We start from the raw sequence: 26,086 nt of genomic DNA, 5'->3' as shown, positions 1-26,086 counted from the left end.
GGTCCCTCTGTGTTGGTACTCAGTAACAATTATGATGCGTTCCAAGTTCTCCTGTTTTCAGTAGCTATGTGGAATATAACCAAACACCAACAAATTAAAAAAAAGGCATTCTTGCCTGTAATACTTAGAAACTCTCTATCATCACTCCCAAGCACATAAGTCAGTTGTCAGCTAGTGTAAGTTACAATACAAATTATTTAAAAGTGTAAAATTAAATAACATCTTTTTAAACAGATAGCTAATTTATTTTCAGGACCTTACACGATTTTAGTTTCAGTATTAATCTACTTCAAGTGAATCATCCAATACATCAAAAATAGAAGAAAATCTGCTTCCTATTTTGTGAATATAATTACTGAGGCACAAGTAGCAGTCAAAACAGGCCTATACACAACAATAGACCATATCAGCAAATTTCCAAAGGAATGCAGATTGTGTATCAAGCCTTCTGAATACAAAAGGGAACTTTCATATTTCCCTTTGCAGCCCTGACTATTTCTTGGGCATCCTGTCGTGATGTATCTGCAGTGGATGCAGATGTTGTAGATCATGTACAAAACACACGTTTACAATCCACAAACACAAAATCCCTCTGCCTCATCTGTGCTAGAGATGATAAACCAAACCTCTGAAAATCCAAATTATTCCCCTGTGCAGAGTAGCAACATACTCTATGCAGTTGAGGGAAAATACTGTCCCCTACAAGACACAGCATGGCTAAGTGAGAGTGGAAGTACTAGGATTTAACCTTGAGAGGGTGCCATCATAGGTCTGCTGAGGATTTAAATTGGATCTTTAGTCAAGTGAGCGGACAGAGGAGCAGCCAGAGAAGTTTAACATTTAAACGCCATTTAGAGAGGCAGATCAAAGTGGTAATATGTTAAAGACCTGGAAGAACCACTTCTGCAACAGTTTTTTTGCAAGCTTTAGCCCATTCGGAAAAATGAGCAGGTCTTGCACACCCCAGCTGCAATCTTGCTGCTTCAGGCAGTACAGAAGAAGAAAACAGCCCAGGATCATGCTGCCCTTTCACACTTGTAGCAAGGACAAAGGAGATTCTAAGTACTTGCTGCTTCTGAAGATTTCACCACCCAACAGAGCTCCAAAATTGTTTGGCTAAAGGGCATGTGAATCTGCAAAGTGCACAAGGGGCCAGAACATGGACCCACCTCGGGAAAGAACTGCAGTCCATACCCACACAGCATAACTTTGATAGTTTGCAGAAGATAAGAAAAGACAGAGTATGTAGTTTTAAGAAAGGTATTAGAAGATCAAGGCTTTGGGTTCTAGTCCTCTGCTCTGCAAATAGCAGATGCATCTACAAACTTCAAGATCTCCACCAGGCTGAAAACCCTGCTCTTGTCTCATGTTAGTTAAGAAGAGTTAACAAACAGGAGGTAGATTCTCAGCAAAGGCAAAGATATGAGTGACCGGTGAAGATGTCCAAAGGCGAGAGAATTGGTCTCAACACTAGCACAACAAAACTATTTCACCGATGCACTGACAAAATTATGTACTGCTCCCTGAAGATTTCAGGTCTTTAACACTTCCCTCCTCTCACAGACATGATCCAGGATATTTTTAATACAGTGTATTGTGAATAAATGACACACTTCCCATTCTAACCTCTATGCCAAGTCTCACCAGAATGTAAAGTGCCCTATTCAAACCCAGGAGATTAGATTTGTCTGTCTGTCTTTTCATTCATTTCCCTTCTGAAAGTTCATAGGACACTGCTGTTTATTTACTATGGCAAGTTTATCGAGTAAAATATAGTAAGTGATGTAAGCAACCTGACAAATAAAAAGAAAGGAGGGCAGCAAGAGGCCAAAGTTAATGAGAGAGAGTGGGATCAGAAACAGAACAAGTTAATTGAAATCAGGAAAGCAATTCAGCAAAAGTGAGGAGCTTTTTGCCTCCTGCAGAGAAGAGACAGGCAATGCCATTCTAGATACCAGGGACAGTTTTGTTGACTACTGGCAACATTTATTCTGGTAGTGTTGCATTTAAAGGTTTTAGAAGCCCTTCCAATCGACACAGGATTAAAATATCCAGTGTCTGCACTTTTTTTTTTTTTTTTTCCACACTGAGAAAGGAAGCCACAGAGGTAGGAAAGTTGCAAATCAGGATGAAAGGGTACATTGAAGAGGTTTTTCCAGCAGCCTGATTCACAGTGGGTAGTGCCCTACACAGTAAATTAGTTCTAGGGAAATGAATGGGCTTATTTGTGAAACAGAATAGCTTGGAGCTTGCCCCTTCACAAGTCACATAAGTCACTGAGAAATAGCCCTTCGCTAGCCAGGAGATTTATTGACTACTCCTAGGCTAGAGTCAAGCTTGAAAACTTTGGTGGAAACTGTCCCAATACAATTATTTAATCACAGAACACTTCTCACAGACCTGTTACACAGGGATCTTCCTGTACAAGTGAAAACAATCACCGAGTTGTTTGTTTGGTTTTTTTTTGTAGAAACATGGTTTTGGAGCAGCTGTCCCTCAGAAAAGATGCACAAGATACCTCAGATTTACCCACCCACATTGAAAGGAGCCCAAGGATTATGTTCCTGACAAAATCACACCTCAAATAACCTTTTCCACATGCACATTGACTGAAGAAGCACATTTCCAAGGTCAAATTAACCTAGTAACACCACGAAGTCATGCTAGCAGAATAAAGAAAGCCCAGCGCGTTACTCCCACAATGCTGCTCTTACCAAGTTTCACACTTTGGACGCGGCCTCCAATTCGGTCAGTCGCCTCAAGGATAGTTACATCCGTGAAACCGCTTTCCAAGAGCGCTTTTGCTGCTGACAGGCCTGCAAGCCCAGCACCGATAACTACTATTCGAGGCTGTCGTTTTCTCCGTAGGCCACTACTAAGAGGATCATCCGTGCTGTCTGCAGATATTTCACAACTTTGCATGCCGTCCAAGCTCTCTTTCTAAGGAACCTATGGAAAAAGCAAACAAGCGTGTTCAGGGAACTCGGCTCAAACTTATCCACTGCAGTTAAAAATCCTAAGGAAGTCTACCAAAAAAAAAATAAGTCTAGCAGGGAAGAAAGATAACTTGTGAACTAGACCCAGCCATCAAAATGGGATGCATTGGAAGGATAACTGAGGTCAAATTGGGATCCAACAACTTTTTGCCCTGGAGCACTAGTACTGGAAACTCCAAAAATCTCTACCCTCTGGTACCATGTAGACTATTTCCAGAGAAGTCAAAGGATTTTCAAACTCCCATCTCTTTATATAGCCTCCGAAAGTGGCAATTTTGTGGTAAAGACTCCAAAGAAAAAAAAAAAAAAAAAAAAGAAAGCCACATGCCCAGTGCTGACAAGCTCCACAACACAGCGATGAAGCTTCACTTTGCCTCTGTGGCAACCACAAAGCATTAGCTTCAGATCATATAACTACTGGACTAGGTAAAGAGGATTTAGTTCAAAGCATAGAGATCAGATATCAAACCAATCATTACAGAAATGGTACAGACGGAAAAATGTTTCGACTGATGAAAACCAATGAGGGCCAGTTGAAAAATTCACAGCTGCATGATGTGATGCAGACCCTGGAGCCACCACTGTCCTGTCACAGCAGGATCAGCCTCAGTCTTTGATGAAGAGAGGTTCAAACCCATGCCAGTCCTAACTAGTCCAATTCTACCTCCACCTACCCAAGGCATCCAGCTGCTCCTCCAAACAGTATCCTATTTTTCTTTGCAGACTCCTAGAAGCCATCTTTTTAACTGTGTATACCCTTAGTTTTCGGCTCCCATCAGTGATCACCGATGTAGGATGTCTTTATACATGAATGTCAGCGTCTAGTAATCAGGTTCTGGGTAGATTCATGCCTGCCCTCAAGAGCATGAAGGAACAGCGTACAGAGACCTATACTCCACCAGGCCCAAGAAGACATCAGTCCTGACTTGCAAAAGATAAACAGGCCCAGGACTCATCAGCTCTTGAGCCAGCTGATGCCCAACAATTTGGACAAAGTGCACCCATGATTCCTAGCCTTACCATCCTCCCTACCCAATGTTTACTGAACACAGTGAAATCCAAGGAGCTCGTATACTGCCTCTCCCTGTTAAAAAGCAGCTGGATACTCCTTCTGAGCTCTTCCCCAATTCGCCAAACTCTTGGCCACTGTCAGAGACATCTATTTCTCTCTTGCATCACCAGGAGAATAATCAAACCTTTATGCTTAAGACACTGCTGGGCTATTGCAGTACTTGATCATGTGTACTAATGCAGTACAAAGCAATAGTGGTTTCATTTGGACAGTACCTTTTCCTGCAGGCTCTTAAAACATTTATGTATGTTGACCAAGCATCTCCCGCTCTCTGTAACAGAGATGACACCATACTGCAGTCAGTAGTGATTTAAGCAGTGGTATAAAAATTAAGGTGGTCCTAGTGGAGCTCTTGACAACTATTTTGAAAACGTTTAGTTTCAACCAGAATAACTTCAGCTCAATCCACCCTATCTGGGCTCAGCTGCAAAGGAGATTAGCACACTGCCTACAAAAACTCTGCTTTTTGCCAATACAACTTGTTACAATTGCCACTGAACAAAAGAACAGGTGACCTTAACATGACTGCAGCCAGAGCTGGCTCAAAAACTTCTACCTGCGATTACACCGATCGTCTCACTGTTTTCATCTCCTGAACAACAGATCTCAGCTAGCAGGTATTTGTCATAGGGAGCCAGAGATCAGTGTTGGGAGAGTTATTTCCAAGCTGAAGTCAAACACGTCAAGCATCCAGTGCTTTCTAGTCCATGGCAAAAGTCATGAATCACAATCATTTGACAAGCGGAAAAGCTGTATGCAGCCAAAACCAGACACTGGACAGTGAATTATTTCTTCCCTGGTTCCACAAGAAAGAGTAAAGATCTGGAGCAGGCAGGGAAGAGGAGGATGCAAAGCTCCTTGCCTAAACCAGTTGGTGAGACGGGTCAAGTTTCCAGTTGCAGACACCTTAAGACTTTTCTCTACTTGGCTTTGATGGCAATTCACTTCTCCCGTGGATTTTCCTCACCTGGGAGAGGAGTGGGTTTTTTCCTTTTTATCTTAATCCACTCTGAAAGTGGATTTTCAGAATGGGTTAAGATAACCAGGAACTTGGCACTCAAGGTACGGAGGGCCTCCCTCGGGAGTTAGTCAGGAACTGCTGCGTAGGTTAAATCCTGGGGAGCCCAAATGAGGATGAGACCACTCCTCAACAGATTCACACAAACACACACCACAAACAGAGACGAGGGACAACATTCTAGTTAAAAACCCAACCAAAACAAGGAAGCATCACTTTGCTGTCCTTACCAGTGCAGAACAGGAAGGAGTTAGACTTCCTACAAAGAAATGTCGTTTGCACCATCTTCTCTTGAGGTTGAGCGAAGCCACTAGGTTTCTTGGGCCCTGTCAATCACTGGTCCTTTACCTCCCCTCCTAAGCATGCCAATTTATTGACTTTTAATCTAACAGGATAAGAAGAGAGATTTCTCTGTTTTCTTTTAAGATCTTTAAGATGGCCCCTGAACAGTGGGATCTCTGTATTCAGAGCTTCAGGGAAGTCCATCACTGGGATATGTAGGGCAAAGCAGTACAGTTATTAAAGGATACATAAGAAATGCCAAAGTAAGTCCTATTGAAGAGCCTGGGGTTTGTACAAAGAGGAATGACCCTCTTCTGGTAGTACCGGCTTCCAGCAGCAAGTCCAAAAAGAACATTGTAAGGTAGAACTAATGTCCAGACCTCCAAGTGTAACAATCCTGAGGACTTCTCCCCCTTGCGTTTGGTGACTTCTTTTTGAATCCCTACATACTTCTGGCCTTCACAACAATTTTGTGGTGAAGATGTCCACAGTCTATTAAACTAATGCAAACATTAATCACAGAATCACAGAATTTTCAGAGTTGGAAGGGACCTCTAGAGATCATCTAGTCCAACTCCCCTGCTAAAGCAGGATTGCCCAGAGCACATTACTCAGGACTGCATCCAGGCGGGTCTTGAAAATCTCCAGGGAAGGGGACTCCACAACCTCCCTGGGCAGCCTGTGCCAGTGCTCTGTCACCCTCACCGTAAAGAAGTTTTACTGTGTATTTGAACGGAACTTCCTGTGTTCTAACTTGTGCCCATTACCCCTCGTCCTGTCACTGGGAACCATTGAAAAGAGCCTGGCTCCATCCTCCTTCAACCCACCCTTTAGATACTTGTACGCTATAATAAGGTCTCCCCTCAGCCTTCTTTTCTCCAGGCTAAAGAGTCCCAGCTCTCTCAGCCTTTCCTCATAAGGCAGGTGCTCCAGTCCCTTAATCATCTTAGCTGCTCTTTGCTGGACTCGCTCCAGCAGTTCCCTGTCCCTCTTGAACTGGGGAGCCCAAAACTGGACACAGTATTCCAGTTGTGGCCTCACCAGTGCAGAGTCGAGGGGGAGAATGACCTCCCTCGACCTACTGGCCACACTCTTCCCTATGCAGCCCAGGATTCTGTTGGCCTTTTTGGCAACAAGGGCACATTGCTGGGTCATGGATAATTTACTGTCTACCATGACCCCCAGATCCTTCTCCTCAGAGCTACTTCCCAGCAGGTCCGCCCCTAACCTACACTGGTGCCTAGCATTCTTCCTCCCCAGGTGCAGGACCTTGCACTTGCTTTTGTTGAACCTCATTAGGTTCTTCTCTGCCCAGCTCTCCAGCCTGTCCAGGTCACGCTGGATGGCAGCACGGCCCTCTGGGGTGTCAGCCACCCCACCCAGTTTGGTATCGTCAGCAAACTTGCTGAGGATACATTCTGTCCCCTCATCCAGGTCATTAATGAATATATTAAACAAAATTGGACCAAGTATTGACCCCTGGGGGACACCACTGGTTACAGGCCTCCAACTAGACTCTGTGCTGCTGATCACAACCCTCTGAGTTCTGTCCCGCAGCCACTCTCAATACACCTCGCTGTCACCTCATCTAGCCCATACTTCCTCAGCTTCCTAATGAGGATGTCATGGGAGACAGTGTCAAAAGCCTTGCTAAAGTCAAGGTAGATGACATCCATGACTTTCCCCTCATCCAGCCAACCAGTTATAACATCATAAAAAGCTATCGAATTGGTCAAGCACGATTTACCCTTGGTAAATCCATGTTGACCGCTTCCAATAACTTCCTGTTCCTCAGCGTGTTTGGAGATGACATCCAGAATGAGTCGCTCCATTACCTTCCCAGGGACAGAGGTGAGACTAACTGGTCTGTAGTTCTCTGGGTCCTCCTTCTTGCCTTTTTTGAAGATCGGAGTGATGTCAGCCTTCCTCCAGTCCTCAGGCACCTCTCCTGTTCTCCATGACCGTTCAAAGACGATGGAGAGTGGTCTAGCAATAACATCCGCCAGCTCTCTCAGCACTCACGGGTGCATGCCATCAGGGCCCATGGACTTATGAATGTCCAGCTTGGCCAAGTGGTCTCTGACACGGTCCTCTTCAACTGAGGGAAAATGTTCTTTTGGTGGTTTCAAAATCGCTACCCAATGAAAATTAGGGACATCCGCCAAAACCACGTTATAAGAAACACTGAACAGTCATTCCCTGTTCACATTCTCCTTGGTGCTAAGGACCTTCATATATGATCCCATTCATCTCTTCAAGAATAAATCTTAATCTGGTTAGTCCTGCCTCATTTTTGAGCTGTTATAAACCCACAGCTGAAATAAACTCTTACTAGAAGCATCTTCAGGATTTATCACAACCCATAGAAACTCTGTAACACTCTCCACTTCTCATCCAGTCTCCAGATAACACTTTGATGCATGTATTTTAATTGCCACAGTAAAGAAACATCTCTTCTGCCATCTACGTCCTACGGAAATTGAACTGGTTTAGCTCCATTCTTTAAGTACAGCTTTCCTAATCCTGGCTCTGGTGAACTCATGCAAATTCTTCACATGAAAGCTTCAAGAAAATGTTTTCCCCTCCTGTTTCAGCATTTTAATACTGGATTAGGTGACCTGTCTAGACAGATGAGAAAATAACAGGGTATTTTGCGTGTACAGAGTCCTGATTTAGAAACCACCCTTAATTAGCCAACAACCTTTACTGTATGATCAAAGGAAGGCAATTAAAATTTAGCAAGAACTTGGGCTTTCCAACCAGGATACAGGCTCCATTGTGAAATGAACAGTCAATATAAATATATGAATCCTCGCTACACTTTATTTCAGTATCAATTATACACTCTGTTAGGCTTATAAGTAAGACAAGCACATAAAACAGTCTATTATGTGCAATGCTCTACCTTCAGTACTTGCCAAGCCACCAGCCAGGGCTTGAGCCAGTGAATATTACTAGGTCCTCTGACAAAGACAGTTTGGCTTTTTACTTTTTCTTGATTGCCAAAAAGGGTTGTTTCTTTTTTTTTTTTTTTTTTTTTAAAATCACGGGGTAAGAAGTGTTAGCTGCTCTACTGTGCATCTCTCTGAGGCTATAATTTTACTTCGTGTTCCTCTAAGAGGATGGGTAGTACTAAACCATAGCTTGACTAACAGTAAAATTCCCCCTGCTTTGTCTTGCTTATAGCTTTCCTGCGAGACATCCAACAGGCACCAGCTATCCACAATAAAATAAATAAAATCCAAATACAGATCTTCTCTTTTAAAAATACAGCTTTGATCCTCTTACCTCTTGTGGTCCAAGTGTTTCAGTCATGGTATTTTAATCACTTCTTCCAGACCAGCCCCCTTTTCTCAGTCTCTATCGCTACTCTGACCCTGCCTCCCTAGGTGCCACTACCCTTCATTCATCCCTTCTCCCTACTGTCCATGTCCTTAATCCCAAAAAAAAAAAAAAAAACTTAAAAAAATCCCTAAAAAAAACACCACCAAAAAACCCTCTGAGTTCAACTGCTGTTTCCCAGCAGACGAATCTTTGCAAAAATATCTTTTTTCAGATGGCCATCATTCTACCAACCCAGAATCATGGGTTTCCATTCCTAGCATTTGTACCCTTCAATCCTATGAGCTCCCCATGCCTTTATCTCTGCTGATCTTAGTTATGCACGCAGCCCACTGACTGCTCCCAGAGAAATTACTCTTTTCATCTGCACAGAGAAGCCTTGTTAGCATTCAGCAGGACTTCACACCAGAGCTATCCTAGCAATCACTTAGAAATAATTTTGAACAGAGTCTTGTGTTTCATCCTTTTTATTAAAAATATATCCTGGATATCTTTCCTTTAACATAGAGTGCCTTCTACTTAAATATTAAGTTACAATGGCCCCACAGACAATGGCAACCTAGAATAGCATGAATGGAAATGTCACACTAGCCTTCTCTACCTTGAATCAAGCAGCAATAGCAATAAAGTTCAGAGGTATGTCTACTTCATGATTATTTTTTTTCCCTCATTTTGCCAGTAAAACCTTGCAGGTCACAAGGAAGAAGCCAGAGAATTAAGGCAGTTCACAACTGCCCTCCTTATTACAACTATACTCTCTGATCAGGCTATTCTTCTAGGACCCTTAAGAAAAAGGTCACCAAGGCTCTGACAATTTAAAAATACAAAACCAAAATAAACAAAAACATTTCTCAAGGAAATCTGCTATTCTTAGCTCACCCATGGCAGCACTGTCTTAGCTGTGATGACACAAAGACTTAGATAAGGCAACGTACTGAAAACAAGGTTTGCGTGCTTAAAGGCTTGTCTGGTGGTGGGTTGGGCTTTTTTGGTTTGCTTGTTTGTTTGTGTTTTTTTTTTGTTGTTGTTGTTTTTGTTTTTTGTTTTGTTTTGTTTTTTTTTTTTTTTTAAATCAGGATTGGTTAGTCTTAAAAAAAGTGACCTTCCTCTCCCTTTTGACTTCATATCACACAGCAGGTTGACTTATACTCAGGAGTCACAGCTGTGAGCTCCCGGCATACCATAGACCACAATCGTGGTCATCCCAGGTGGGGCTCACCACATTTCATCATTTGGGTGTCCAACTTGCATCTGCTGCCTGCAGCCTTTCAGGTGATGGAGAGGAAGAGTAATCCATCCTGCTGATCTTTGGCATACCTGTCTTAGGATGGACAAGCTGAAAGGAGGCTTACAGACCAGTGTAAAACAATCATCTAACCTTTCTGAGTCCTAGCAGTTTAGCTAGGATCAGAAGTTTGCTTTAGAGTGACCTCAACACCTCCACTTCCCATGCTTTCATTCATGCTGTGAAGTGGTATCAAAGCAGCCAAAGAGCTTCACTCTCTGTGGATTAAACTAAACCAGAAGATGCACTTCAGGAGAGCCAAAATGCATTCCAGCCACTAAGGGGCATTCATGGGGACAGAGCACAGCAAGTCTAATCTGAAGCCTCCAGGGACACACATTCACAGACACTGGGACCTCAGCACTGACACCTTCACTCAACACATCACCTCATATTACCATGACTTATTTACTGATCTAGAAATAGCTTTTGATAGGTAAAATGAGGTTGAGAGGAACTGCACCTCCAGAAGAGGCAGCCAGTGGCAACACTTCCACATGCTATTCCAAGACTACTCCACAAGGACACGAGTTTCTATCCTAACCACACTATTTGCCTGAATTTTTTAGTCCTTCTGTAGAGAGTTGAATTGACAGTCCTCACATTAACAAGTGCAACAGCCAGTCTGAAGGGTGAGAAACACATTATCAACACAAACAAATTCCCTGCTGACTGCACAGACCAAGCAGCTCCAGCATAAACCAACCAGAATTTACTGGAATCACTTTATTCCCTCTAGGTTTTTAATTTACGGGAATTAAGGATCATCCTTAATCAGAAACCTAAACAATGTTGTGTGTGTTTGAAAGGAACTCAGATAAAAACAAAAAAAAAAAAAACTTCATTTCAGTTGAAATACTAAATGGAAGCACAAGAAATCAACACACACCTATTTTATTATTATTTTAAGTGCAACTATTCAAGATACCATCAACACATGAAGGGGCACTACATACACATCTGTTTATAATGCAGGTTTGTCATCACAATCTGAAAGTGTTTACAAACAGAGAATACTTGACACCAAAGGATTAATTCAATCTAAGCAGAAACAAAGCAAGATTGAGCAACCATGAGCAGAAGCTAGAATAATTCAGAACAGAAATAAGATGTCTATTTTTAACAGTGACACTAATCAGCTGTTGAAACACTTTTCACTAAGGACAGAGAGGATATTGTTTGAAGCTTTTAAATCAGGATCCAATCTCTCACAGACATTTACACTCCAGTCCTACCAGAACACAGGCTTGTGGTGCTGGGAATGCTCCTGCCTATATGATGGAGATGGCCAGGACAGATATTCAAGACAAAACTTTCTGGTCTTTGCACCTCAGGAATCTACTGTCACTCACAAAACCATACTAATACACTAATGTCACAGACAGTGTTGTAGAGACAGAGATCACACATAGGTAGTTTCTAATAGTGCCTAAGGAATGACAATCAGTCACACAGTGACTGTGCAGGGCATCTCCTGGGCTTCAGAAAACAATTTAAAAAAAAAAAAGGCAAAATTTTTGATACAGAGTTTCAAAAGCCTTTTTCCAACAGATGTAATAATCTCTAGTGTTTGAAAGCACTATTAGCAGAGCCCAAATGCAAAAGCTTCACAACAGAAAGAGAACAACAACTTATTTAGCAGATGTAAAGACACTCCAGCATTTAGGCCATTAACTCATTACGCAGTCTAGCACTACTTGTACTGAGCAATATGCAATAACAAAATTTTCAATTATCATCTCTAATGCACCTTTTTTCCTAAACCGAGGGAGAAGTGCTTAGAAGTATTATTCTAGTTGGAGCAATTTTATCTCCTTTAACACCTTTCCAGGCTTCAGATTCAGGCTGTCCACTGAGCATAGGTCAGGACAGAGCAGATCGTATCTCTGAGTAGATACAAAAATGAAGTGGAAGGAGATTTCTGTGCTGGCCCCAGCACTGCCTGTTGCCAGTGCCTCCCATTACTGTTAGCTGTGGTTCTCCGCAGCTCCTGGCACAATAAACAAGCATTTTGCAACTTCTCCCTCTTTTTCCTTTTCATCGGCCTTCTCAATAGCAAGCACGTTAATCCTTACTGCCTGCTATTTCAAGACACTTTTTCCAAGCTCTCCAGGCTGTAAACATGTCAAACTGGAAGATACGTCCCTCATCTCCTTCTCCACATACCCTCCCTCGTTTTTAATCCAGCAGGTTGCACACCAAACTTGCTCACAACCTTTTTCAGAATCACCATTTATACCAGCACGGGTTAAGTACAGACACCCTTTCAACAGAAGGCAGGAGCATTATTAATTGAACTTAAGTACTCCACGTCAGTCAGCTACGCGAGTAAAACAAGCCTGCTGTTATAAACTGCCTTTGTACAGTAGTTGTGCAAACACCAACCCAGCAAGGTTGCGTCTGCAGCACAACAGGAGGTTTATTGCGCACCTCGTTTACTCAGCTACCTGGAGAGCTGCAGGAGCAGAATAATGGTCCTCAGCCATCTACGTACATACCAGGGCCCTTCCCAAGCTCATAAACCTGTGTGACCGACAGCATACGCACCAGTGAGATCAAGGTTAACTTGTGTTACGCCTGTGCATGCTGGAAAGCCACGTCCAGCTGGGCTGAAACCACCTGGAGAGTGGCATTTCATCATCATCCTCATGCTCAAGGCTTTATCCAATTCAGTATTTTAGTCTAAACAGGTTTACTGGCCGGATGTGGGCAGCTAGAACAAGTCACTCAGCCCCTCACCAGTCCTGCTGCCCTCTTTTGCAGGCAGCTGCCAGGTGTGGGCAGGCAGCAGGTCTTGGCAGAGGAGACCTATTCTGACAGCTCACGGAAGCTGGAAGTGTTGTTCAGAAGCAGGCCTTAGAAAGCCCTAGTCCAACCTCCATCTTCAAGCAGGACCATCACCACCACGGCCTCTCTGAATGCAGTGTTTTCCAGTGCTTGAAACAAGCAAGACAGATCCAAAATCCCCTGCTTTTCCCATCAGTGCAACTTCGGCACCTTGCTCCTCATCACCACTTCATGCCTGAGAGGAGAAAGCTTTGCAGATACTGCACGGGGTCATGTGAGCCTGAGTGAGCAATTCTCCCTGGATCCAAGCAGGTTTTGAGTGGAGCACCTCCATCAACCCTGCAGCACCCTCTCTACTGCATCCCATACCATCAATACAAACCATTTATCCTGTGTGCCTCACCTTTGCCCATCAGCCTTGGTGATGGAGAGATGACCATGCTCATCTTTCTCACCATGGTGGTGCAGGGAAGCCAGACAGCTTTTCACAAAAACAAGCCAGCACTCCTACTGCAGATGAGCAACTCATGTCCTGCCTTATACTTCCGCAGGCAGAAGCCAAAACAAAGTGGTTCAACTTCCAGAGAGCTGCTGGAATTTATAGGGGTGACTGTGAGAGAAAAACAAGTTGGAACCGAAGAGAAACGCTACCATCCACTAAAATTCACCCATGTAAAAGCCCAAGCCATCAAGTGTGGCTTAAGGCACTGAAAAGGCTGCAGTTCAATAGCATTGATCTTACATTATCATCTACAAGCTCTATTTACAAATTACTGACCCACCCCAATGACTGACACACAGTGAATGCAGAACTGGATCAGACATCAAGGAAACACATTAAAAACACACCACGTGTACTCTTAGACAGCAGCATGAACAAAATGCTTCCCGTTTTACCCATATGCCAAACCTGCAGCTTCGCACCCCAAACCTCCTCAGCATCAGTTTTTTTGAAGGCGGCAGAGAACTTCAGGCTGACTCTACACTCTTCTTCCTCTGGACACATCCCAAAAGAGACAGAAGGAAATTACAGCACTAACCTTTGCCTGTCCAAACTCAGGTCTCCTCCAGCCTGAGGAGATGACCTTAGCTGGGCTGCCAAGCCTTTATTCTTGTAACAAAAACACTGCAAGCCTTATCTTCATTTACCCCCTGACTTCCAGAAATATCACCTCCTCACATCTCAGGAGAGATGGGCCGTACTAAATTGTTTCCTCTTCCCAAGCTGGGAAGAAGCCATACTTCTTCAATACACACACAACAAACAATGGACTCCTGCTCCTAGTATGACCACTCATGGTCTGTGGGACCTTGGACAAGCCATTTCACCTATCTGCGTCATATAAGCATGACCATTCAGAGCCATCTCTGTAAAGCTACTCCACTAGTTATGAATGAGAAGCAGACCAAAACTGCTAGACCTTAGAGTTGAGGCCATCAGACCTGATGCAGGCTATGGGCTCCAACGATGGCACCACTCTGTGGTCCTACACTGTTGGCCTAGAAAAGGAAGCAGAAATGTTTAAGTTCTTAAACAACAACAAAAATTGTTCTGAGAAACAATATTTTTCATAAGTACGATACAAGACAGCTGTCCTTTTTGCCTCCTCCCACAACTCCATCATCCAGGAAAAATGCGGGGGAGACAAGAGAGAATAAACTGTCAAATCTGACATTTTATAATTATCTCTGAATCAGCAAAGACAGCGGAAAATGCTCCACGATAAAATCTCCTGCTAGCTTAAAGGTACTGGGCACTTCCTTTGCCACCTGATTTTCTGAGCAGCTTATCTGAAGCTGTGTTGTAAGGAAAGACATAGCTAGCTAGTATCCAAATCTCTGAGCAATCAGATCAGCAACCTGCAGAGAGTAGAAGTGTGGACAACACAGCACCTGTGATAATTCAGTCTTCAAGACAAGAAGGGTGGGGAAGCATTGCAACAAGCCACTGGCTCCCATACCCATCACAGGCAGACTAGCCTCCCTGCTGAGAGATGATTTGCAGAGCTGGCAGGGGAGCAGGCTGGGCAGACAACAAGCCAGCAAAGATGGAGCCAGCAGGGAGCAGAGCTCACTTTGTAAATGGGTGCCACAGTGATTATAAATTAACGTGTTGAGGGGCACACAAACACCACATGTGATTTATACACCAGTGAGGAATCCACTGCTGTAGCCAGTGAACCCCATTGAATAATACTGACTTCAGGCAAAGAAGTGTCAGGATGCTTTGTCTTCTTCCACCCATACCCCTGCACACCGACATTCAGTTTGCATTGACTGCAGCAAGTGTTCCAGTAATACACCAAGTGGCTCCCAGAAACACTTGGCCCAGTAAGCCTCCTCTACTCTCCAAAGTCACCAGAAATTTGCTAACTGGGAAAATCTCTGCACTTTTGAATGTTTAGAGGAGATTAAAACAAAAAAAAAAAAAAAAAAGGGTCACTGGATGGTGCTTTTGATCAGGAAACCACTGCACATTTTTACCACTGTGATCCAACTTGTTTTAATGCCTGCAAATATCCCTTGAGTCAAATGAACTTGTTCAAAGCTGATTCACACCAAGGCTACTTTTTAAATTGGGTAGTTGTTGACAAGTAGAATATATTTAACAAGCCCCAAGCATCTTGGCATGCAGTATAAAGACTTCCTATTACGAGTTGTTTTTTTAAAGCTAACATATGGGCAAAGCAGGTTGTCTGCCACAGGGCACTTCCATACAGTGTGTGGCACTAACAGAACTGCAAGGATATAAAAAAAAATAAACCAAAGAACATCATGCCAAGAACACAGGGGATGAATCACAGCATTTAAAACTCACTGATAAAATGTACCATTATGTATTTTTCGAACCCTTCTCATCTGAGAGAAAAGAAAAGAAATCAATCAAAATAATTGGCTGGTCCATGGCTGATTCTCAAGAGTGTTCCTCTGGCTGAAGAGCACCATGAGAATACAGCAGGCTCAGCCAGCTCCAAGATGCTGGGAAGGGAGCAGGCTGTCTTGAACTACTCTTCAAACGCCCCTCTGACAGCCTGCTGGGATGCACCTTGGCCAGCCGATCAGCACCCTGACTTACAGCATGGGGATAAAATTAAGGACTAGATGATTTCCTCCACCATCAGAAGCTCCCATGGAAGTGCTAGGAGGTGGTCACCATCCCCGGGTGATTCCCAGAGAAATGGGCTGAGAATGAAGTCAAAGGCCTTTCAGGAACACACAGCAAGGGCGCCTTGTGATGGTAAGATGGGTCAGCTATGGTCAGACTGGCTGAGCTTTTGGGACAGTTTGAGGCATAAATCTCTTCCTTCTACTTTTTATTGCAGCTTTTCTGGTCACATAAAGCTGATTAGCTCATCTGCAGCTGAGACAATGACTTCCCTGCGCCATGCAGTCTGGCCTATGGAGCTTCTCCTGCCCACGCAGCTGAACTCTGTCACTCTGTGGTTCGTGTGCCAGAGGCTACAGTATTACACAGGACACAGTTAAAGTTTCACAGCAGTAACAAAAAACACAGCTTTGGCATGTTCCTTGCACAACAGAAGAGCAAATCCAATAAATCCTCTGCTCAACAAACCCCCTGAAGACAGAACAAATATATGCTGTAGCTGGCATTATCACCATCCCCTTTATTTTGAGAGGCTGCAGAGATAGGTACAAGAGCCCACCTACTTAGAAGGCATCCCACAATATCTACTCCATCACCAGGGACAGCTTACACTGTCAAAACACTCTTCTGCTACATCAGAAGCAACTGGAGAAAACAGGGACACCAGAATGTCAACCTGCTGCAGTGAATGGGGTATTCCTGTCTTAACCCTGGTGATAGAAATAGCAATCTAGCCACAAACTCTTACGCCTGTGGTAGAAATCACTGTTTCAACATCCTATAGACCACTGGGGACCTATCAACACCATGAGCCAGCCAGAACCTAAACCCGTACAACAAGATGCAGTTTGGCTGTATTAGCCTCAGACAACACAGAAGGTTAATAGCTCAGAACAGAGCTGTTGAGCTAACCAGGACAAGCAGCAACCAGACTCAAACCAGCCTGCATTTTACCATGTCTCTACAAGCTTGCCAAGCCCTGATTGACCCCGCAGCGGGCACCTTCCCCTTATTTCCAGCTCCTCAATCCATTTCAGTATTGGGAGGTATCTGCCACTGTTAAGCTTCTAGGGAAAGCAAAGCTTGGTGTTTCAGGACTGTAAAAGGAAGGAGAGACAGACAGTAAACTACACAGTAAACTACAGGAAAAAAGGTTACAAACTAAAAACACTGGCATAATGGATCAGAACAATGCTGCAAACAAGTTTCCTGCAGAACTTGTATTCCGACTGCCAAAAAGAGCTGTACCCTATCCCATCTGCATAACCATGCGATCTTATCTTCGCTACCCTCCTTCTCTCTCCAATTGTTTGGGAAACACTATTGATAAAACTAGCCTTAATTAAATAGGAATCTTGCCCATGTTTGCACAACTCGGAACACAATGGGGTCTCAGTCAAATAAACACTGGTATCCATATTACACTTGGGAATTCTCTGTGGTTTGGGGTTTAAAATTCATTGCAGCAAGCTTGGGAGCAAAGTTTCAACGGGAATCTTTTCTTCTCCTCCCATACTGTGTAATAGGAGGGTGAGATGGGGAATGAATCTGCATGCAGAGGGGCTCAGCACTGGTTCCAAGTCAATGTGTACATAAGGATCATTTCAGGACACACCATGAGACACGCCAGCCCAAAAGCAATTATTTTTTCTCACCACTTCTCAGAACCCAGACCTAACAAACTGCCCTGAAATAGCAGCACAACTCTCTAAATAGCATCATTTCTTCTTTATTTGAAAGCAACACCCACACTGAATCTTTGATTTTAAGCCATCCCCAAGCAGTTACCACATCTTTACTATTCAAGCCACAGGGAAAATCATCAAATGCAACAGAAACACTAGGAGATGAGAACCAAAATTAGAAAAACTGAACACCACACAGATTTACTCCCACAGTAACTGGATTGACTTCAGCCTGGAACAGGCTAGACGTGACTCCAGGAAAAGCATGTCTCTCCAGGTGGAGTTGTATTGAGGGGACTTCTCCTGGGCTCGTGCTTTGCTGGAACATTAAATGCAAACCACGTGCTCCAGCTCTATGAGAGCAGACACGCAACCAGGGCTGGCTTTAGCACTCTGCAATACAGACAGGTTTCTCCATCCTGCTGTCTGAACAAACACCCTCACATATCAGACAAGAGCCCAAGACAGGGGAATTCAGGTTGGGAAGCACGTTATTAGATCTTGATGAAGTCTGGGTCATGGCTGGCAGACTGGCTTTCTGAGATTTTTACCCAACCAGAAACTTCCCTTGAAGGAGATAGGTGTTTTTCCCATGGTGCATGAGGTGTGGGGTTTTAAATATGACAACAAGAAATGTTTCAATACAAAAGCACAGACCTCCTCCTAACTAAACACTGTCTGCATTCAGGTCATGTAGAGATATCCAGAGGAAACTGGTGACTGCTCAAAAAAACACCTTTTACAGGAAGGTATCCCTGCTGTAAAGCAACAGAAGCAATTCACCCTGCTGAGCGATTTTCCTGCTGAGTGCTAGGCACACCAAAACAGCAGAGAACAGAAACAGCTCATGAAAGACAAGGAAAAAAAGGGTGAGAGAGGAAAGAGATGAAAACACAACAGTGACACCTTCGGCTTCGTTTCCACCTTGTTGCAAACTTCAAAACAAAGACCAAGGATGAAATTTTGTCTGGAGATTCCAACAGAAAAGCTCCTCCAGATGACTTCTTGTGCTTTGAGGTTACTAAGTGCCCTGCAGGCAACTGTATCATGGAGTGCCATGGGATGCACACTAATGATGGATTATTACTTCTGCAAGGTGCCCTTCATTCCTCCTGACACACCTGAACTCAAAAGCATTTCTTCTCTGGGACAATCAAGACATTTTACTGAACCAAAAGGAAGTTTACTTTGCATTACTCTTCTTCAGGAAACTGTGTCTCAAACAGCTTCACAGAATTAAGATAAAACATTGCTCAGAAAGAAAAATTAAACAGCACACGCTGAGGAAAAAAAGAGATTTTAGATCCAAGATATTTTTCACTGAGCAGGAAGACTAGTCATGTGGTAAACAGCAGAAACCAGGAACTGGGACACTTGTGATTTGTCTGTTCTTCCACAGCCTTCCCATGTGACTAGGGGTAAAAGAATGACAATCCTGTCCATAAGTTGCTAAAAATATAGCACAATTTCAATGTGTTTAAATGGGAGCTCATTTTATTCAGCACATCACGCTTCATCCTTTCAATACTTCAGCTTCACCATATGTAAAACAGCATTAGCACTTAGCTGTGCCAAATAAGCATTTCGATTAATACCCTCAAATGAAAAGGAATCAGTGTAAAGTATCAGATACCCACCAGGACTGAGCTACGTGGAAGTCAGAAGAGGTAACAAGCCAGTAAATTTAAAAATCGCTGTTTGCATCCATCCCATAACTACATGCTGAAATCTATACAGCCTACAGATAGGCTGGCATGTTGGCAAGAAAAATTTGTCATTTCTAAATTTAGCAGACATTTCAATTATCGTGCAACATTTCAAAAGCAACAGAGATATAAAGCGGAGTTTGTAGGGCAGCCATTTAAACTTAAATGAGAGCTCCGCTCCCTGAGTGGTCTTTTCTTAATTCCCTTCCTGTTTGGACAATTTTATCCACTTCTTTCTTTCCACTGCAACCGCAAGGGTCTGTCCTGCAGTGAATGGATAGGCTTTTTTCTGGGATAACTTCCAGGTTAAAGAGAAAGGATTTACACTTGAATGAAACATAGGCTCTGTATTTGGAAAATTTGTTTTGAAAACTTGGGAAGGAAGCAAAGCCTCCTTCATTTAAAAAGGGACTCAATTAACATTCTCCAACAAGTCTTCCTATCGAAAGAACAGTACTTGCTGGGGGACATGTGATTTGAAACTTGTTCTCCTCACTTACAATGTCCCCTTCTGAAATACAGGCTGTTGTTTTTGAGAGACACGAGGATCTTTGCACAGCTTTCCAAAGGGCTGCCTGTCACAGTCAAGGCCTTGACTCCAGACATACAATGTTCTATGACTTAGGCTTAGGAAACTTAAAATAGTGCTTAAAGACCCTAATGAAGACCTAGAGTGACACGTTCACTCTGCGAGTACTGTGGATCCCTCCACAAGGACAGCTCATCCATGCTGAGCCATAATTATGAGATGAATCCTCCCCAAGAGCTAAGAAGCATCGCAAATCTCACCCCCTTGTCTTCTTGAAAACATACAGCATTGCACGTCTGGCTTTCACTTTAAAACATTTTGTAAAGAAGACACAAATGACCAAGCAAGCAGTGTTCAGCTTTTGATTCATAAATTACTGGGTATGGGTTTGATCTGCAGCAGGCAGTGCCCAGACAGGGCCACCATACTGGTGGAAGTGCTGGGCATGTCTAGATATTGCCCACGCAGGAGAAAGAAAACAACCTATTACATTTTTTTTCCCCAGCTAAAGCTAAAGGGAAAAAAGGCCACCGGTAATTTAATATCCACTTTTATTTCTGAATTCCCTTATCAACTGCCTATGACAGAGCATTCTTCACCCTTTAATAAGCATAGGTTGATGTCTAGCCTGACTCAAAGTTGATGATGGATTGAGCAAACTGGGATGGTAGATAAAGGTGTCATTAATGTGTGTTGTTACAGAGCATATAACCTTCACCCTCATTCACTTCTTCTGGATGCCTTAAATTGAAACCTGACCCAGGCACATAGCAACAGAAGGGAACAGTTATCTGTAGCTACACACCATCAGCGCCTCAGCCAGGTTAGGCTTTCTACGTAGTGAAAACAAGGACACAGTCGCTCTCCAGAGCCTGTCCCAGTAATTTAGATGCTGAGATGTGAACTACTCTCTGGAAAAAAAAAAAAAAAAAAAAAACACACAATTTTCCCTGCTGACCACACATTTTGCCCAGGCACTAAATCAGGTGTGGATACTATAAAAACTCCTCCCCATTGAACAACTATTCTCTAGTTCATCCAAAATAAATTGGTGGTTTGTGAGTTTGTCTACACTGACATGAACAAAAACTGTTACCCTGCAACTTTTTCCCTTCATCCAAAATAAAAGTAATTTAGGGGGTTTGTTCTTTAACAAGATTTTCCATGGGAAAGTCAGCATGCTTTAAATTCACACCCCACTTTACAGTGGAATAGTTTCCTCACATGGACAAGTGCCTAACTCTTAACCCTTGCTGCCCACAAAAATCACAGATGTCAAGACAGAAAGCATCAGAGAATCCTTCAAATTTCCCACATAAATGAACTACAAGGTACTTTGCACAGCTGGTAAATGAGCTGCTCGGTGATAAACACACTTAACTGAGTTTACATTTGCTGTAGACACTTAAAGATTAAGAGTCTACTACTGTCTTTTCTGCCTACTACAGACAGATACTGGACAGCATGATGAGCTGAAGATACTTTTTAGATGAGGTAAGCAGGCTATAAATGAAACGCCCTAGGCACCTCACCCACAGTACAGGACTAAAAGCTGGGCTCAACTTGAGCCTTGTGTCAAAAGCTTCCATTGATCCCAAGGGAATCCACAAAACTTTTGGACAAGGCATGTTTCACATAGTCACTCTCCCATTACCTTGAGCTAAAGATCCCCTTGGCAGATGCATCTTTTGTACCCAGAAACGTCCCTTGCACATGCGCATACCTTCTCCTGAGAATGTAATAAGTGGTGACAACTAGTGAAATGTGCTTATATACATGTCTTTCAATAAATAAGCTAGCTGCTGGGAAAATATAAACACACATCTTCTACAAGAGTCTGACTTTGTTTTTGTTAACCTTGAAAAGAGCTAATCTAGTCCAAAAGTTTTAAAACGGATAAATGAAGTAACTGCATCTTCTTGGGGATTTAAAAAAAAAAAAGAAAAAAGGGAAGAGTATTACCATAACCAAATAGTTTCTCTCTTCCATGTAGAGAACTGGTCATGCCAACCCCTGTGCAAGATTTCTGATACTGTCCACCCTGCATCTTCTTCACATGCTGAAAACAAGCATTAGGACCAGGAACCCGCTACAAAGTCCAGGTTTCCCACGCACACGTAGGATGCATCTCTGTTACATCACACTGGATTTAAAACCAGAAACAAAGTTATCCTGCATGTTTTGTTAAAAGACATCTCTGAAAGGTATTTAACCACTAGAACTGTGCTTTTAAAAGTGAAATTGTCCAGCTAACATGGGCAACATCTGAAAGTGTTGCAATTCTCTGCTATGGGACTCAAATATTAATGTAAAGGCTACAGACATACAGAGCCTCTGCTGCAGAAAGTTCCTGGAAATCCTGGAAGTGATGGGAACACAGGACCATATGTACACCGCTGCTCCACCGTGCAGCTTCTTATGTCCATTTGTCACCATGTGCATCTTCCCCTCCCTGCTTCAAAACAGATTAAGCTTAATATACTTATGTAGTTGTGAAGTGTACTGCCTATTATCCAATTAGATAGCTAACAAGATCTGAGTAACAGCACGTAGGCACAGATAACTGTCGGCTGATATCTGGCACAGATTAGACACGTTCTGCTCTTGTAGAACAAGGGCTGGGATTCGTTCAAAGGCTGCTCTGAAGACTGGATTCAGGTAATTATTTAATTTTGTTTGGGACCCATAAACACACCACGTTTGTCTCCTCTTGATCTCCTGGAGCTGTCATATGGCAACTGTCCCATTACAAAAGCCCTGATAAATCTGGAGCGGCTTGCACATTTAAACTTTTAGTGTGGACAAAGACAGATCTCATCACCTTTAAGGTCCCTTCTAGCTTCCAAAACCTATGGAACCATAAAAGATCTATGCATCAGCAGGAAGAAAATATATGCCTGTACAGAAGTTAAGGATATTCAGAAATGCAGTCTTTATTAGCTCTGACACTGTTCCACATGACATTCCCATAAGATCCAGCTAAGAAAACATGAACTAGATGTAATCACCATAAAATGGCTGCTTGACAACATAGTTCTCTGAGCATAATTATCGAGGGTTTACTATCTAATTGGGAGGGCACTGGAAAGCGGGTCCAGCCAGGCACAAGAGCTGTGCAATATTTTCATTACCAATTTGGATGACAGACTGGAATGTATGGCCATAAAACCAACAGATGATTCAGCTGGGAGGATTTGCAAGTACTATGGTGTGCAGGTTCAGATTTCTAGATGAACCTCACACACTGGTCCAACATCAACAAGAAGAAATAGAGCTCAGAGGGTTGTGGTTAGTGGTGCAGAGTCTAGTTGGAGGTCAGTAACAAGTGGTGTCCCTCAAGGGTCAGTACTGGGTCCAGTCCTGTTCAATATATTCATTGATGATCTGGATGAAGGGATAGAGTGTACCATCAGCAAGTTTGCTGATGACACAAAACTGGGAGGAGTGGCTGACAGGCCAGAAGGCTGTGCTGCTTTACAGCGTAACCTGGACAGGCTGGAGAGTTGGGCAGGGAGGAACTTAATGAAACTCAACAAGGGTAAATGTAGGGTACTGCATCTGGGGAGGAATAACCCTACACATCAGTACAGGTTGGGGGCTGACCTCCTGGAGAGCAGCTCTGTGGAAAGGGACCTGGGAGTCCTGGTGGACAACAGGATGACCATGAGCCAGCAATGTGCCCTGGCGGCCAAGAGGGCCAATGGCATCCTGGGGTGCATCAAAAAAGAGTGTGGCCAGCAGGTCGAGGTCATCCTCCCCCTCTACTCTGCCCTGGTGAGGCCGCATCTGGAGTACTGCGTCCAGTTCTGGGCTCCCCAGTTCAAGAAAGACAGAGATCTGCTGGAGAGGGTCCAGCAAAGGGCTACGAAGATGATTAGAGGATTAGAACATCTTTCATATGAGGAAAGGCTGAGGAACTTGGGTCTCTTTAGTCTAGAGAAAAGAAGACTGAGGAGGGATCTTATTAATGCTTTCAAATACTTAAAGGGAGGGTGCCAGGGGGATGGGAGGAGTCTTTTTTCAGTGGTGCCCATTGATAGGATGAGGGGTAATGGGCACAAGCTTGAACATAGGAAGTTCCATCTTAACATGAGGAGGAACTTCTTCACTTTGAGGGTAGTGGAGAACTGGAACAGGCTGCCCAGAGAGGTTGTGGAGTCTCCCACTCTGGAGACGTTCAAAACCCACCTGGACGCTGTCCTGCGCGACCTGTTGTAGGTGGCCCTGCTCTGTCAGGGGGGTTGGACTAGATCTCCAGAGGTCCCTTCCAACCCTGACTATTCTGTGATTCTGTGAAACAGTTAAAAAAGAGAATTCACAAGTACAAATGCAAAAATGGGGAGCAACTTCCTATACAGCAAGACTCCAAAAAAGGCTCTGGCATTTTAGAAGGTCATGGTACAATTGCGAGGTTCAACAATGTCCCACAGCTGCACATAGGCAAACCTAAGCCTGCAGTGATGATCCATGGAAAGCCCTTAGCTTGCAAAGTTTTGCCCTTAGCTGCTCACTGCTGTGCAGCTAATAAGTCTTTTTAAAAAGCAGACTGGAGAGAGTATTGTGGAGAACAACAAAATTAAAAAACACCAGGTATGAGATTAAGCGGGATCTATTTAAGCCAGACACGTTCCTGAGAACAGGCTAGCCCAGGCAAGCAGGCAGGCCACAGCCTGGAGGAAGCCTCCTTCTTCCTATATACAGTAGGAAAAATTCAGAGTTTAGTTTTTCTGAGGTTAACACTCTGGTGTTAATCTCTGTTTAATAACAAGCTAATGGCCTTGAATGTGGATGGAAAGAACAAGCGTCCTTGGGCTAATCAATCTCTAAAAATAGACTAGAAACTGCTTTTTGGAATCCCGTGTGCGTTTACTTCACACCCTTCTTCTTCCAGCACACTTCCCCCATAAGTCAGTCTGAACCCAACTTTTTCACTGTTTTGAAGCAACTCCCTCATTAGCAGATCTTTTAAAGAGCGACCATCCTCCATCCTAGACACACTTAACCTGTCCCCACAAATTGGGAGACACAGATTGGGTGGAACACAAGGTGGTTAACATTTGGTTGAATCATTGAGCTCGAAAGGCAGCATCCAACGGAGTGAAGTCTTAAATGGCAGCCCTTTATGAATGGTGTTCCCCAACAAATAGGTAGTAGTGATACTGACACTGTTCAGTATCTTAATGCCCTGGATGATGGGATGAATAGCTTCCTCAGCAAGTTCAGAGACAACACCATGCTGGGTTGAATGGTTGATACAGTGGAGAGCAGGACTGCCCAGCAAGCTGGAGGAACGAGCTGAAGGAAAACTCACGAGACTGAGAAATACAGGTGAAGTCTTGCACCTGAGACAAAAAAAATATCCATTGTCCGCACAAACTGGGAACTGACTGGCTAGAGAGAAGCTCTTCAGAAAAGCACCTGCCAGTCCTGGTGGGCAATAAGGCAAACAGGAATCAGCAGTGTACCCGTGCAGTGACAAGCCAGTTGCATAAAGGGTTGTACTGGGAAGGACAACAGCCAAGAGCTCCAGGAAATGGCTCCTCTTCTCCTCTTGGCACCAAGGAGGCTGCATCTGGAGCACTGTCTAATTTAGCTGCACTCTCCAGAAAAGACATTGACAAATTCAGAGTTCAGTGGAGCACCACTTGTCACTGAAATACATGACGTAAGAGAAGAGAATGAGGCAATGGGGTTTGTTTAACTTGGAGAAGAAGAGGTGGCTAGTGAGGGATCTAATTTCTATCTCCAACTACCTAACTGGGGGGTTACAGAGAAGATGGAGCCAGGCTCTTCTCAAGGAGTATGAACAAAAGGACAAGAAACAACAAGCATAACTTTCAGCAAAAGAAATTCTGATCAGACAGGAGGGAAATATGCTTCACCATGAGAGCACTAAGCATGGCAGCAACCTGCCACGCTTGACTGGAAGAGGTCCGAAATTTGATCAGAAGAGTTCACAAGAAATCTACCTTTGATTCTAGGTCTGCCTGGAGCAGGAGGTCAGATGAGAGAGTTCCAGATGTCCTATGCAACCTAAATTACTTTTCAGTTCTAAAAAATCATTATGAAGAAACATTGAACAAGGGATTTTGCCCAGCAGGCTACAGTACTATACACCTGTTCAGTGATAACAAGTACTTTAGACTCAAAAGCCATCAATAAAATACCTTCCCCATGACTAAAGATCCCTGTATCTGTAATTAAGGGGAAAAAAGGTAAGAAGGAAAACACTAGAGCTTTCACTATTTGAAACACAACAAGAGAAACTGGAGACTCAT

General features: G+C 43.5%; 1 protein-coding gene across 1 annotated transcript in view; it reads right to left on the bottom strand.

Moving 5' to 3' along the window:
* The window catches only part of SMOX (spermine oxidase), a 59,017-nt gene that overhangs the window by 23,335 nt on the left and 9,596 nt on the right, over window positions 1–26,086 (bottom strand). The window contains exon 2 of the mRNA XM_082482235.1: window positions 2,715–2,949. Coding sequence (XP_082338361.1) covers window positions 2,715–2,922 — 208 coding nt within the window. The 5' untranslated portion in view covers window positions 2,923–2,949. The remainder of the gene's footprint in view (window positions 1–2,714; window positions 2,950–26,086) is intronic.

This window comes from Vanellus vanellus, assembly GCF_965231255.1.
Source record: "Vanellus vanellus genome assembly, chromosome: 4".
Taxonomy (NCBI): Eukaryota; Metazoa; Chordata; class Aves; order Charadriiformes; family Charadriidae; genus Vanellus; species Vanellus vanellus.
This window is presented reverse-complemented; position numbering and strand designations above follow the sequence as displayed.